We start from the raw sequence: 14711 nt of genomic DNA, 5'->3' as shown, positions 1-14711 counted from the left end.
TGAAGAAGGAAACAGCAGTCCACTCCAGCACTCTTGCCTGGAGAATCCCATGGACAGAGAAGCCTGGTGGGCTACAGTCACAGGGTTGCAAGAGTCAGACAGGATTTATTGACTAAACAATAACAATCATCATAACATTTAGCAAGTCATAGCAGTAACATCAAAGATCACTGATGACAAATCACAATCCTAATAAACATAATAATAATGAAAAAGTTTTAACTATTGGGAGAATCACCAAAAGGTGACACAGAGATAGATACTGTGGGAAACATGGCACCAACAGACTCACTCCAGGCAAGATTGCCACAAACCTTCAGTTGTTTTTTTTTTTAATGCAAAATCTGCCAAGTGCAATCAAAGGAGGTACGTTTGATGATGTATATTTTGTACTGCTTGACTTCCATCATGGGTTATTTGCCCTGTTCTCAGGGAATCCGAAGATGCAGACCCTCAAACATACACCAGGGTTGAGCCCCCTCGTCCTGGCTGCACGCACAGCCTTGACCCCGGGCATCGATGGGTGAGTGGGGAGGTGTGGGAGGGGCTCCCGGCTTTCCGTGGTGCCCAGGGGACCTTTCCAGGTTGCTGGGAAGCAGCTCCGGGTTGCAGGGCGGGAACGTGCCCTTCCCCCTCCGGCAAACTTTCGGCCGCCGCAACGGAAGCAGGAACTCGGGAACCACAAACCCGAGGCTAAGCGGGAGCTGCGGAGCCCCGGAGCCCCTCGCAGACCTGCCGCTGCTTCCCGGAACGTGCGGGGCTGCCCTGAAGGTGGAGGGCAGCAGGACCTCGGCCTCCCGTTGCCAGGTAAAGGCTCTTCTCCATCGTTCCCCCGCCCCCAGCACCCGCGGACTGCATCACCACCTGACCACCTTTCCCGGAGCGAGGCTCCCCCGCCCCTCCCAGAGCTCGGACCACCGGGCTGGAGCGGGGAGGGGCTGAGCGGATGCTGGTGACCCCTGTATCCTCGAGGGGGTCTCCGGGGAAGCCAGCTGTTGCGGCAGAAGAGTCATTTCGTGAGCCCCGTACACTTCCTCAAGGAAAGGGCAAATTCCCCTTGTTCTCTTGTATGCCTTGTCTCCTGTATTCATCCAACCTGCTAATTGTTTAATACTCTGTAAGGTGTGTGTGTGGTGCAGTTATAAACACTTTGATAAATTAAGTTAGATTATGCCATGAGAAAAAATGATTTACAATATTTGACCGAGTGATTGCTGGTAAGATCACATGACTCTACTCAGCAGGTATGAAAGCTCAGGTGCGTCTTCTCCTCACCTGTATCCCTTTCCCACTGGTTTTCAACAGAATTCAACTTCACTTTGAACCTTATTTTTGTTTAATTATATGCTTGTTTTGATCTTTTTATTGTGGTAAAATACACATAACAAGGGCTTCCCTGGTAGCTCAGACAGTAAAGAACCGCCAGCAATGCGGGAGACCTGGGTTGGATCCCTGGGCCAGGAAGATCCCTGGAGGAGGTCATGGCAACCCACTTCAGTATTCTTGCCTGGAGAATCCCATGGACAGAGGAGCCTGGCAGGTTAAAGTCCATGGGATGGCAAAGAGTTGGAGAGTACTGAGTGACTTTAACTCACTCCCTCACAGGTAACAAAATGTATCATTTTGATCATTTTTAAAGGTAGAGTTTAGTGGCTTTAAGTACATTCCCATTTTGGGGTAACCATCACTACTGTGGTGACCCAAGGACGAAAGAGCAGAAAAAAACCAAGGAGGTCTTGGAATGCAGGAACAGAAAAACCAGACCCTTATCGTCCTTCCCTCCCCCATGATAACTATTAATGGATTTCAGGTCCTCCTGAGCAGTATAACCTGGCTCCCCTCCTACCCCATAGGGAGAAGGTATTTGCCTTACTCTCCCCTCTACCCTGTATACATGACTCATCCAATCAGCAAATGACCCACAAGACCCCTATCCCACTCCTTGTATGCTGGGTATAAAAGTGGACTAAGGACCCCTGTTCAACATGGGTTCTCCCTTGAGCTGGCCCGGTGTTCTAACAGCATCTCCCAATCTAATAAACTTTATTTCCCTCTCATTCTGTCTCATGTCTGGAAATTCTTTTCCAACCCAAGCCCGAACCACAACTATCCATTTTCAGTGTATCTGGGACACCCCCAAACAGAAACTCTGTACCTGTTAAACAATAGCTCCCCCTCCCTTCTCCACCAACCTCTGGTAACTTCAATTCTACTTTTTTATCTCTATCACTTTGCCTTTTCTAGACACTTAGTGCGTTAGTGTTAGTAGTCCCTTCAGTTCATTTCAGTTGCTCAGTCGTGTCCGACTCTTTGCGACCCCATGAATCGCAGCACTCCAGGCCTCCCTGTCCATCACCAACTCCCGGAGTTCACTCAGACTCACGTCCATCGAGTCAGTGATGCCATCCAGCCATCTCATCCTCTGTCGTCCCCTTCTCCTCCTGCCTCCAATCCCTCCATCATGTACAATTCTTTGCCACCCCATGGATTATAGCCTACCAGGCTCTCTGTCCGTGGGGTTCTCCAGGCAGGAACACGGGAGTGGGTTGCCATTCCCTTCTCCAGGGGATCTTCCCAACGCAGTGATTGAACCTGGGTCTCCTGTGTTGCAGGTGGATTCTTTACCATCTGAGCCACTTGGGAAGCCAGATACTTAGTATAAGTACCCACATTCCACATTTGTCCTTTTGTATCCATTTTATTTCAGTTAGCATAATGTTTTCAGGAGGGAGCATGTATTAGAATTTCATTCCTTTTTGTAGCTGAATAATATTCTATTGCATGTGTATGCCACATTTAAAAATCTATTCCTCTTTGGACCTTCAAGGCCTAAATAATAAATGGATTGGAAGAATTAATTTACCTAGTAATGGTCGGGTATCGTTAATGAGATAAGCTCTTCATTCCTGCTTGCAGGCACAGAAAAGATGCTGGTCCTAGAAACCCAGCTTTCCTCCTGCATCCCACGTCACAGTTCGTTTCATTGCCGCAGCTTCAGGACAGACTCTTAGAATCCATTCAAAGCCAAGTGTTGGTCTGGTTTTTGTTATTTTTGTTTCTGTTGGTTTTTTTTTTTTTTCCTTCCAGTGACTAGAAAAGATTTGCGAAGTGTGGTAGCATACGAAGTAACTTGTGCCAGGATTCTTACCCTGGGGTCGGGGGGAGTCCGTGGACAGCATTCAGAAAATCTGTGAACTTGGGTGGAAAAGTTTATTTTGCTAACCTCTAAATGCAGTGTCGTATTTCCATTAAGAGACGTGTAGGCAAAAGCCGCAGTGGGATTAGTGGTAAGGTAGCTCTGATTTGCCTCTGGCAGAAGTGGTACTTATTTCTGTATTGCATTCCTTACTGAATATGTCTCAAAATCATTACATTCGACACTACTTCAAAATTATGGCAGTGATAAAATGGAACGAAATTGGGTCATTTGTGTCGATGTGGATGGACCTGGGTAGAGTCTGTCATACAGAATGAGTCAGAGCGAAAAAAATACCGTATGTGAATTAATACATATGTATGGAATCTAAAAAGATGGTACAGACGAGCCTGTCTGCAAGGCAGGAATAGAGATGCAGGTGAGGAGAGCCGACATGTAGACACAGTGGGGGAAAGGGAATGTGAGATGAATTGGGAGAATAGATTGACATATATATACCACCCTGTGTAAAATAGATAGCCAGTGGGAAGCTGCTTTACAGTACAGGGAGCTCAGCTTGGTGCTCTGTGATCATCTAGAGGGGTGGGGTGGGAAGGAGGCTCAAGAGGGAGGGGATATATGAGTATATATAGCTGATTCACTTTCTTGTACAGCAAAAATGAACTCAACATTGTAAAACAATTATACTCCATTAAAAATTAATTTTAAAATGGGTCATTCAAAAAATTATGGCAATGATTAGATGTACCACTTGTCATTTATCACACAGTTATTTTTTTTTAACTGAAAGTGGAGCTAATGGGATTTAGCTTCTAGAATTCATGTAAGGATTAAATGACATAATGTACGTGATGTGCTTACATAAAGAAACAGTGTTATTTTCACTTTGCTGCTTTGGGAAGTTAGACATAACAGTTAGCAAGGGAAGTATTGTGCTTTGTTACCATATAATATTTTTTTAAAACTATTGACTTTTTTACTAACTAAAGTCAACCTGTTTATATTAGGGTACACTCTTGTATTTTACAGCTCTATAGGTTTTGACAAATGTAATGATATGTTTTCATCATTACAGAGTCATATAAAATAGTTTCACTGCTTTCAAAATCCTTTGTACTCCACCCTTTCCTCCAGACGACTGATCTTTTACTGTCAATGTTGTTTTGCCTTTTGCAGAATGTCATAGAGTTGGAATCAGATACTAGTTTCTTTCACTTAAAGTGAAATTGTTAGTCACTCAGTCCTGTCTGACTCTTTGTGACCCCACGGACTGTAGCCCACCAGGCTCCTCTATCCATGGAATTTTCCAGGCAAGAATACTGGAGTGGGTTGCCATTTCCTTCTTTCACCAAATGATATACAATTAAGGTTCCTCTTTTTGTGGCTTGATAACTCATTTCCTGCTGAATAATATTCAACTGTAGGGATATACCACAATTTGCTTATCCCTTGACCTAGTAAGGGACATCTTGGCTATTTCTAGTTTTTTTTGGCAATTATAAAAAAACTATTATAAATATTTGTATGTGGGTTTTTGTCAGGATTTAGTATTAACGTTTTTTTTTAAATTTTAGCCATTCTTGTAAATGTGTCATGATATCTCATTATTTTTTTAAAGTAATTTTATTTATTTATATATTTTGGTTGTGCTGGGTCTTCATTGCTGTGCGAGGTTTTCTCTAGTTACTGCGAATGAGGGCTACTCTCCAGATGTGGTGTGCGGGCTTCGCATTGAGGGGGCTTCTCTTGTTGTGGAGCGCAGGCTCTAGAGTGCATGGGCTTCAGTAGTTGTGGCTCGTGGGTCTAGAACACAAGCTCAGTAGCTGTGGTGCATGGTCTTATTTGCTCCACAACATGTGGAGTCTTCCCAGAACAGAGATTGGACCCTTGTCTCCCGCACTGGCAGGTGGATTCTTTACCACTGAGCCACTAGGAAAGCCTGCACCTTGTTCTTTTAATTTGCAATTCACCAATGACAGTGAGATTGAGCACCTTTTTACATGCTTCTTTGGGGAGGTGTCCAGATTTTTGCCCACTTTTAATTGGGTTGTTTGTTTTCTTTTTGTTAAGTTTTAAGAGTTCTTTGTGTATTTTAGCTACCAGTTATTTATCAAATATGTGTTTTGAAAATACTTTCTCCTAGCCTGTGGCTTAGCTGTTCATTCTCTTAACAGTGTCTTGCACAGAGCAGAAGTTTTTAATTTTAATGAAATCCAACCTACCAATTTTTTCTTTCACAGATTGTGCTTTTGGTGTTGTATCTAGAAACTCATCATCCAGTCTAAGGTCACGGAGACTTTATTCTATGTTACATGGAGTTTTATAGCTTTGCATTTTACAATTAGGTCTGTGATCCATTTTGAGTTAATTTTTGTGAAAGGCGTAAGGTCAGTGTCTAGATTTTTTTTTTTTTTTTGTCCAATTTTCCAGCACCATTTTTGAGAAGACAATCCTTTGTCTGTTGAATTCCCTGTGCTCCTTTGTCAAAGATCAGTTGACTGTATTTGTTCAGGTCTATGTCTGGGCTCACTATTCCATCCCATTGATTTATTTGTCTGTTCTTTTGCCAATAGCACTTTGCCTTGATTACTGGTGGTTTATGGTTAAGTGTTGAAGTCAGGAAGTGTCAGTCCTCCAGCTTTGTTTTTCTTCAGTGCTGTTTTGACTGTTCTGGGCCTTTCTGCATTTCCATGTAAACTTTAAGATTGGCTCGTTGAGGGAATTCCCCGGTGGTCCAGTAGTTAGGACTCTGTGCTCTCACAGCCAAGCGCTAGGATTCCATCCCTGGTTGGGGAACTAAATCTCACAAGCCACACAGTGCAGCAAAAAAATAAAATAAATGTTTAAAAAATTGGTTTGTTAAGATCTATGAAATAATGTACTGGGATTTTGATTGAAATTGCATTGAATGTGTAGACCAACTTGGGAAGAACTGACATCCTAACAGTATTGAGTAGTGCTGTTGATGAACATGGAATATCTCTTAATTTCTTTAGGTCATTCTTGGTATCTTTCATCAGATTTGTAAAGGCACTTAAAAAAAAAAAACTCTTCAATGATTACATTTCAATAGGACTATCTTCCTTTGTAATCCTATATATTTCATTTTATACATTTAAAAACATGTCTTTTATACATTTTAAAACATGTCAGAAGAGAACCTAAGCATTACCAGAGTAATAAAGGGTGCATGACCGAAAGGTTACCAAAGACTTCATGACCTAAAAATAAAACTTAATTGGTAATTCTGACCTAGGCTATCATTAGTGAACAATTTGTATTCTGGAAATGAGGGTAGTTTCTGGTATAGCATTGCCAGTTTAACTTTTGTTTTTCCTTCCTGGAAGAACCAGCTCACCAATGGAGTTGGGATTAATACGTATTAGGACTTTTGTGTTTTTAGGGATGTCAAAAAGAACTCTTGCCCTTACACTTTCCTTCAACTAAGCTAGATGAAGCTAGATCATCCTGCTGATGGGCTAATTTCCTAGAATTAGATTATTAGCATTAACCTGCCTCTGGTGTGATACTTACAGACAGCAATTAAAAAAAGGCAGCCTCAGTTTCCTCATCTGTAAAATGAGAAAAATAATAGCTTTTTTGCAGAGCTGGTGTAAGAATTAACTAGGATAATATATGTAAATTTTAGCACATTGCCTTCCACTCAGTAGGTGATTTAAAATGTTAATTGTTATTACTGAGAGAGAAACTATGTCCAAACCAATGATCAGTGATCATTTACTGCTTCATCAATGACTGCAGATTCTATGTCTCTTCCCCTCTTGTTAGGAGAGGCAGGAAGAGGAAGGATTCTAAAACTGAAAGGCAGACTACTATGATATTTTACTCCTCTTAGACATTTGTCAGATTTTAATAATTAATAGGATAGTATTGGGTTGGCCAGATAGTTCATTAGGGTTTTCCTGTACGATCCTATAGAAGAACCTCAATGCACTTTTTGGCCAAACCAATATATGTGTGTGTGCTTACTGGCTTTTTGCCAAGTTTTTAATGAAACGTTGTCTCAAATCTATTAAAAGTGAAATGAATTAAAAAGATACTTGTTTATTTCTGGCCTTCTATGAATTGTGAGTCATTTACATTGATTTGAAGGAAATGAAATGTAGCTTCTCTAGGTTCATTCAAAGAAACAAAACTCATTGATGATTTCCTATCTTTGTTCTAGAGAATTCCATCATCTGTACTATCTTCTTGAAGCAGACTCAAGCAGGAGGGAGAGTTTATCCGACCTTTGAAGACTAAGACTAAGCTGAAATTTAACATGTTCTTCTGGGGAGGATGGAGCTTGACTTACACTTTTGTAATGATTTGTTTCCTGACACTGAGACTGTCCACCAGTCAGAACTGCCTCACTGAGAGCCTTGAAGATGTGGTCATTGACATCCAGCTGTCTCTTTCCAAGGGAATCAGAGGCAATGAGCCCATACATACATTAACTCCTCAGGACTGCATTAATTCTTGCTGCTCAACAAAAAATATATCAGGTAAGTAACAATGCCTTGATGACTCTTTATTCCATGTGTTTTTTTGATGTGAGTACCTGGTCAATGAGGCTGAATGGTTTGTACTAGGGATTCTCAGCGGAGTAGAAAAATGGGTGGCACAGTCACTTGGGAATGTTTCACGTTGTGCTCTCCTCTCCCCTAAACTGAGTCAAAGTTACCTCTGAGTGTATATGTATTATTAGGTGTCTGGGTAGAAAAAGGTTGAAAACCACTGGTGTCTAACAGGCATCTAAGATAGTAAAACCAAAAATCCTGTTTAAATGCTTGGCTATCATCATGGAGTATTGGAAATACAGTGTGACTTTAGTTTTATTTGTTTATTTATTGACTGTGCTGGGTCTTCACTGCTCCTTGGGCTTTTCTCTAGGTGAGTGGGGGCTACTCGCTAGTTTTGGTGCATGGGCTTCTCTTTGTGGTGTCTTCCTTTGCTGCTGAGCCTGGCCTCTAGGGCCCACAGGCCTCAGTACTTGGGGCACGTGGACTTAGTAGTTGCGGTGTCCAGGCTCTAGAGCATAGAGCACAGGCTCAATAGATGTGGCACACGAACTTAGTTGCTTCATGGTATGTGGGATCTTCCTGGACCAGGGATCCAACCCATGTATTCTGCACTGGCAGATCCTCTACTGCTAAGGCACTGGGGAAACCCCAGTGTGACTTTAGAAAGAAGGTTTAGGGACTTTCCCCATGATCCAGTGAGAATCAGCCTGCCAATGCAGGGGACATGGGTTCAATCCCTGGTCTGGGAAGATGCCACATGCCCTGGAGCAGTGAAACCCACGCTCTAGGGCCCATAGGCTGCGATTACTGAGCCTGTGCACGGCAACTACTGAAGCCCACACGCTCTAGAGCCCGTGCTCCACAAGAGAAGCCACCACAATGAGAAACCCGTGAGACCTTAGCTAGAGAGTAGCTCCCACTCGCCGCAACTAGAGAAAACCTGCGAGCAGCAGCAAAGACACAGCACAGCCGATGACTAAATAAAATTAAAGTCACACTGTATTCCAAAATAATAATAAAAATAATAAATGAACAATTTTTTAAAAAGAAAGAACATTTAAACAGAAAGGAAATTGAGACAAAAAGTAAAATTTTTAAATCATCTCATAGGAAAATCAGCATTTGCATTTTAAGTGGAAGCACAAAATTTCCATTTCCCCTCCCTTTCCTGGAGCTGGTGGCATAGGTGAGTCAGAAGGCCACTCATTGCGGCTTCTAGGACTCAAAGAGGCACGGGAAGGGGCTTGGAGTGACCCATTTGCAATACACAAACGAAAACTGAGGCCCACAGGCTTGAACCACATCCTTGGACATTTCAGGGTCCAAACATATGACCCGAAAACAGAAATATATATCTAAGTGAAAACAATGATCATTTTTTAGTTCCTTATGATCCTGTCCTAATTCCCTAAATGAAAAAAAAACAAAAAACGAAAAAAACACCTAAATTTATTGAGCATCTAATGGCTTGCTACGTGCTGGAGATAAACCATTAATAAGATGGAAAAGGCCCATTGTCAAAGAACCTAGGAGAGTAGTGAACACTGGACTCATGATCCTTACTTGATTTATCAACCAATAAAATCATATGCTTTCTCTTAGATCTTTATTTCCTTTTCATTCTATAATGATTGTGGTATGGTACTATAAATATATATGGACATGAAATTGAAGGACACAAATTTTGCATATTTATTTCTAGTCTTTGTCCCTGATTCCTGGCACAGAGCTCCTAAAACCCTAGCAATTCCCTGAGCAAAGGAGCTTCTTCTGTTATTCATAATGAGCCCCATTCCACCATACCTGAGCTTATGCTAATGAGGTGCCTCTTAGTGGGGTCCTAGATAGATGGGATTCCTAGGTGGTTCTAGTGGTAAAGAACCCACGTACCAGAGACGTAATAGATGCAAGTTCGATCCCTGGGTTGGGAAGGTCCACTGGAAAAGGGAATGGCAACCCACTCCAGTATTCTTGCCTGGAGAATTCCATGGACAGAGGAGCCTGGCAGGCTAGAGTCCATGGGGTCACAAAGAGTTGGACACGACTGAAGCGACTAAGCCCAGCACAGATAGCTTTGGGAGGGTTGCTAGTCACCAGAAAGACCAAGCTTTGCTTAGAAACTTGAAACTTTCAGTCTTCCCACCCACCTCCAGGTAAGGGAAGTGGGGTGGAGACTGAATTCAGTCACAATGGCCAATGACTTAATCATTTTGCCTACATAATAAAACTGCCATGAAAACCCCTAAATGGTGAGTTTGGGGAGCTTCCAAGTTGGTAAACACAGCCATGTGTCGAGAGGCACCCCAGCCCCACCGGGATGGAGGTTCCTGGACTTGAGACCCTCCCAGACCTCACCCTGTGTACCTCTTCATCTGGCTGTTCATTTGTATCCTTTATGATAAAGTGTAACAGTAAGTACTGCATTTTCCTCAGTTCTGTGAGTAGTCCTAGCAAATTATTGAGCCTGGGATGGGAGGTGGTAGCCTAGTTGGGCGTTTGTGTGAGTGACCTGGGGCGTCTTGTGACTGTGCTTTGTGACTGGCGTCTGAGTGGGAACAGTCTTTGGGGACTGAGCCTTAGACCTGTGGGGTCTGACACTCCAGGCAATTAGTATCAGAATCAAGTTGAATTGTAAGACACCCCATTGGTGTTAGAGAACTAGAGAATTCACGTAGAAAGAACACCATATATTTGCTGTCATGCATGCCTGTTCAGTTGCTCAGTTGTACCCGACTGTTTTGCGAGCCCATGGACTGTAGCCCACCAGGCTCCTCTGTCCATGGGATTTCCCAGGCAAGAATACTGGAGTGAGTTGCCATTTTCTCCTCCAGGGGATCTTCCCCACCCCGGGATCAAACCTGCATCTCTTGTGTCTCCTGCATTGGCAGGTGGGTTCTTTACTACTTCGCCACCTGGAAGGCACCTATATTTGCTGTCAGGAGGAAACAAATCCTTCAATGATCTCAAATTGACAAGCATGCTTTTGGACACTCTTTATGGAGAAGTAATGGATAGAGCTCTCATTTAAACTTCTAGTTTTTCTCTAAATGTTGACACCAACATTTATGTGAAATAGAAACAGAGCTTGCAAATAGGACTGAATGCCACGTGGGCGTTTTTTGGCCACACTGGACACCTGGCCTTTCTCTTCAGTCCCTTGAGGGGTGTTCAGTAAGAAATTAGAGTTTACGGCTTTGTTCTACAAGCAAAAACGCTGTTGCTGCTTTACTGCGCATGCGTGCATGCTCAGTTGCTCAGTCATATCCAACTCTTTGTGACCTCATGGGCTGTAGCCCCCCGAGCTCCTCAGTCCATGGGTTTCTCCAGGCAAGGATACTGGAGTAGGTTGCCATGGCCTAAGCAGAGGTAACTGTGGGTCTCAGTTAATGGATCTCCAACTTTTCCTTCTTTTACCAAGCATTGGTTTTTAACTGTTTGGGGCTCAAAAAAACACTTTGATAATTTGCCCATAGCCACAGACTCTAGAAAAATGCCCACAGACTCAAAGGACACAAAGTGTGTGCACAAGGTGGACCCTACGGACCCTCCCCTTTACCCAAGTGACACCGTAAATGGTACTGCAGGATTATCACACTGCGGGGCGAAGAAAAGTCAGAGGAACTGGAGTGCCTTTCTTGTTATCTGGGTAGTGGAGAGACGACAGGATAAAAACCCCTGTAGAAGCGAACTCAGTCTGATTTCCCATTGAGGGAATCAAGGGTGATCTCTGACCTCTGCCTGATTGGGAGACAAACAAAAATGATAACAAAGAGCGGAAATTCGAAGACCCAAGAGAAGAATGGTACTGATAAAAGTAAAGCTTTGCAGCTTCATTCATTGGAAGGAGGCATGATATATATAAGGCTAAATTTACTGTTTCTACCCGCCTCAAGAAAACCAGAACTGATGGCTTCATAGGCATCTAAGATGCCTTCAGGATGCAAGAGACTTGTGAAATCATTAGGGTTACATCCATTCCCTGAAGTCCAACTCAGTACTGAATTGTAGAGTCAGTATTTCTATGTATATTTTGATAAATGTTTTGGCAAATGGACGGCTTCTTTCTAAAGAATTAAATGTACTTTTAAAAATGGGTTTTGCCAGCATCTTTTACTATTGTGATGATCTCAATTGGTAAATATCACATTACACTTGAAAATGTGTCTTATTTTCAAATATCTTTTGATATTGATTTCTAACATCATTCCACAGTGATAAGAGAACAGACTCTATGATCTCAGTACCTTTAGACCATGATATTTTTGCATCTTGTTTTATGTCCCTGGATATGTTCCAGTGTCTCCTGGTTTATAGTTTATGGAAACTTGAATAGGACTTTGTATCCTGCTATTGTGTGAAAACTGTATAAATCTTTATTAGGTTGAATTGGGTTTTTTTTTCAAGTCTACTGTATCCTTCTACTGTTCTGTCTGTCTCTTCTATTAATTTTTGAGAGCCTGATATTGAAACTCCAACTAAAAATCTTTATCTATTTAAAAACATAATTGTAATATATAGTAGAACTATATGTAACTGTGTTCTGTATTTTCCAAGTCTCCTGTTAATGTGTTACTGTACTTTCATAATTAAAAAAAAATGTAGTTTGCCAGGACTTCTCTGGTAGCCAAGTGATTGACTGAGCTTCAAATGTAGGAGGCAGGGATTCGATCTCTGGTTGGGAAACTAAGATCTCATATGCTGCGCAGCCACAAAAAATTTTTTAATAAAAAAAAAAATTTAATATGCTTTGCCAAAGTTACCTTCATTCAGAGTTTTAAACCCAAGGTCTTTAAAAATTGCTTTCCGTGACTAAACTAAGGAAAAGGAAATGACTCAGCAGCCAGCAGGCAGCAAACAAAAAGGGTTTTGTGTTGGCTACCAGAATAAATGAAGTTTTCCTGCTCTCCATACTCTTTGGAAAATCCTATATCAAAATAGTTACTTGTGAAACCTTTCCTTACAGGGGACAAAGCATGTAACCTGATGATCTTCGACACTCAAAAAAAATTTAAACTACCCAACTGCTACCTGTTCTTCTGTCCCAGTGAGGAAGCCTGTCCCCTGAAACCAGCAAAAGGACTTATGAGTTACAGGATAATTCGAGGTAATAAGAACCTTGTTCTTTGTCTTTTGTGATTGGAATTATTTAAGGATATGGTTCACTTAGGTTTTCTACCAAGGAGTTGAAAAAAAACTACCAAAGGGGATCACAAATACAGAGGCACATCAGAAAAATCTCATGATTTAAATTTCAGTTGATTCAACCAAACATCTTTTCTTTGCCCCAGTGAAAGACTTATGAATGATAGTATTTTGTTTTGTTTCTGTTTCTGTTCATAAGATAAAAGACACACAGACCTTTCTTGAAAACATTTTGAAACACCTCTGTAAACTATGCCAGCAACACTGGAATAAGTATACAGGTCTCCAGGGTGACTATTTTGAAAGAGTTAAGACCTGTGTAAATACAGTATATAAAATTCCATTTGTTATTAGGTACAGCTATTTTATTATGACATTCGCTGAAATCAGACTTACTGGATTTTGTTATCCAGACCTGAAAAGAAGCGCATTTAAGAAGCTCTTGAGAATCTGCCATATGTAAGTTTTGTGCAAGGCATTGGAGATACAGTCTCTATACTTGAAAATTATGTATTTGCTCAGAATACAGAAAATAACAAGTGAAAATAATAAAATCGTTTGGATCTGTCTTGGTGAGACTTTGGCTTGTTAATTTCTCAGGATGCATTGCTTTCAAGTTTCCTTTAAGTTTTAGAATGTTTTTATCCTTATACCCTTAGGTAGAAACAATATTATCTTTTTTTCATTTATTCAAGAAGCAACAAATTTTACTTAGCATTTCTTATGTGCCAAGCATTTTTAATACTCTAAGGATACAAAGATATGATATTAAACATGAAAAAACATGGTTCTCACTTCTGGCACTAATGTTTTAGGAGAGAGAGACAATAACCTTAATAAATAAATAATTAAAAAATAGAGTCACCATGGACATAGAGAGCAGACTTGTGGTTGCTAGGGAGTATGGCTCTGGGAGAGGGATGGAGTAGGAGTCTGGGGCTAGCACATGTAAGCTATTTACATAGAATGGATACACAGCATAAGGTCCTATATACAGTGCACTACTTTAACCATTTTAAAAGCAAAGTCCTGCTGTATAGCACAGAGAACTATATTTAGTATCCTATGAAAAATCATAATGGTAAAGAATATAAAAAAGAATGTATTATAAAAGAATATAAAAATGTATAAAAGATTATGAACGTGAAAGTTGTCGCTCAGTCGTGTCCGACTCTTTGTGACACTGTGGACTGTAGCCCACCAGGCTTCTCCGTCCATGGGATTCTCCAGGCAAGAATACTGGAGTGGGTTGCCATTTCCTTCTCACGTTTTATATAAAAATATATAAAGAATATAAAATGTATATATAAATGAATATAAAAATGTATCCTAAAAGAATATAAAAAAGAATGTATTATATTCAAAATTTAATCACTCTACTGTACAGAAGAAATTCACACAACATAGTAAATCAACTATACTTCAAGAAGAAATTTTAAATTAAAAAATAATAGTGAAATAGATGGCTAGTGGAAAGCGACTGTATAGCACAAGGAGCTCAGCCTGGTGCTCTGTGATGACCTAGAAGGGTGGGCTTGGGGTGGGGTGGGAGGGAGGCTGAACTAGAAGGATATATATCAATAGATACTTACAGCTGTTGTACAGCAGGAGCTAACAGCATTGTAAAGCAGTTATCCTCCATTTAAAAAAATAACAGCAATCATGAAAAAATGAAACATGGCCTTTATATAAGAATATATTTTCAATGCAGAGAAACTGAAAACATAAAATTCCCATTAAAAAAAAAGAGAGTCTCAAGAGCAAATAATTAATTTAAGACAACATAATAGATTATCACTGAGTGGACCGTCTCAATTAGGTGATCAGGGGACACATCTGTGAAGTTGTAACCCCTAAGCCGAGATCTGAACACTGAGGAGCCAGATGTG

General features: G+C 41.0%; 1 protein-coding gene across 1 annotated transcript in view; it reads left to right on the top strand.

Annotated features, from left to right (window-relative positions):
- The first annotated feature begins 629 nt into the window (after window positions 1-629).
- MANSC1 (MANSC domain containing 1) overlaps window positions 630-14711 on the top strand; it is a 24911-nt gene continuing 10829 nt past the window's right edge. Inside the window, exons 1-3 of the mRNA XM_010858691.1 lie at window positions 630-807; window positions 7344-7662; window positions 12644-12784. Of these exons, the coding sequence (XP_010856993.1) occupies window positions 7440-7662; window positions 12644-12784 (364 nt within the window). The 5' untranslated portion in view covers window positions 630-807; window positions 7344-7439. The remainder of the gene's footprint in view (window positions 808-7343; window positions 7663-12643; window positions 12785-14711) is intronic.

The sequence above is a fragment of the Bison bison genome, unplaced genomic scaffold, assembly GCF_000754665.1.
Source record: "Bison bison bison isolate TAMUID 2011002044 unplaced genomic scaffold, Bison_UMD1.0 scf7180017864390, whole genome shotgun sequence".
Lineage (NCBI taxonomy): Eukaryota > Metazoa > Chordata > Mammalia > Artiodactyla > Bovidae > Bison > Bison bison.
Note: the sequence above shows the minus strand (reverse complement) of the source record. Positions and strands in the feature narration are given on the sequence as shown.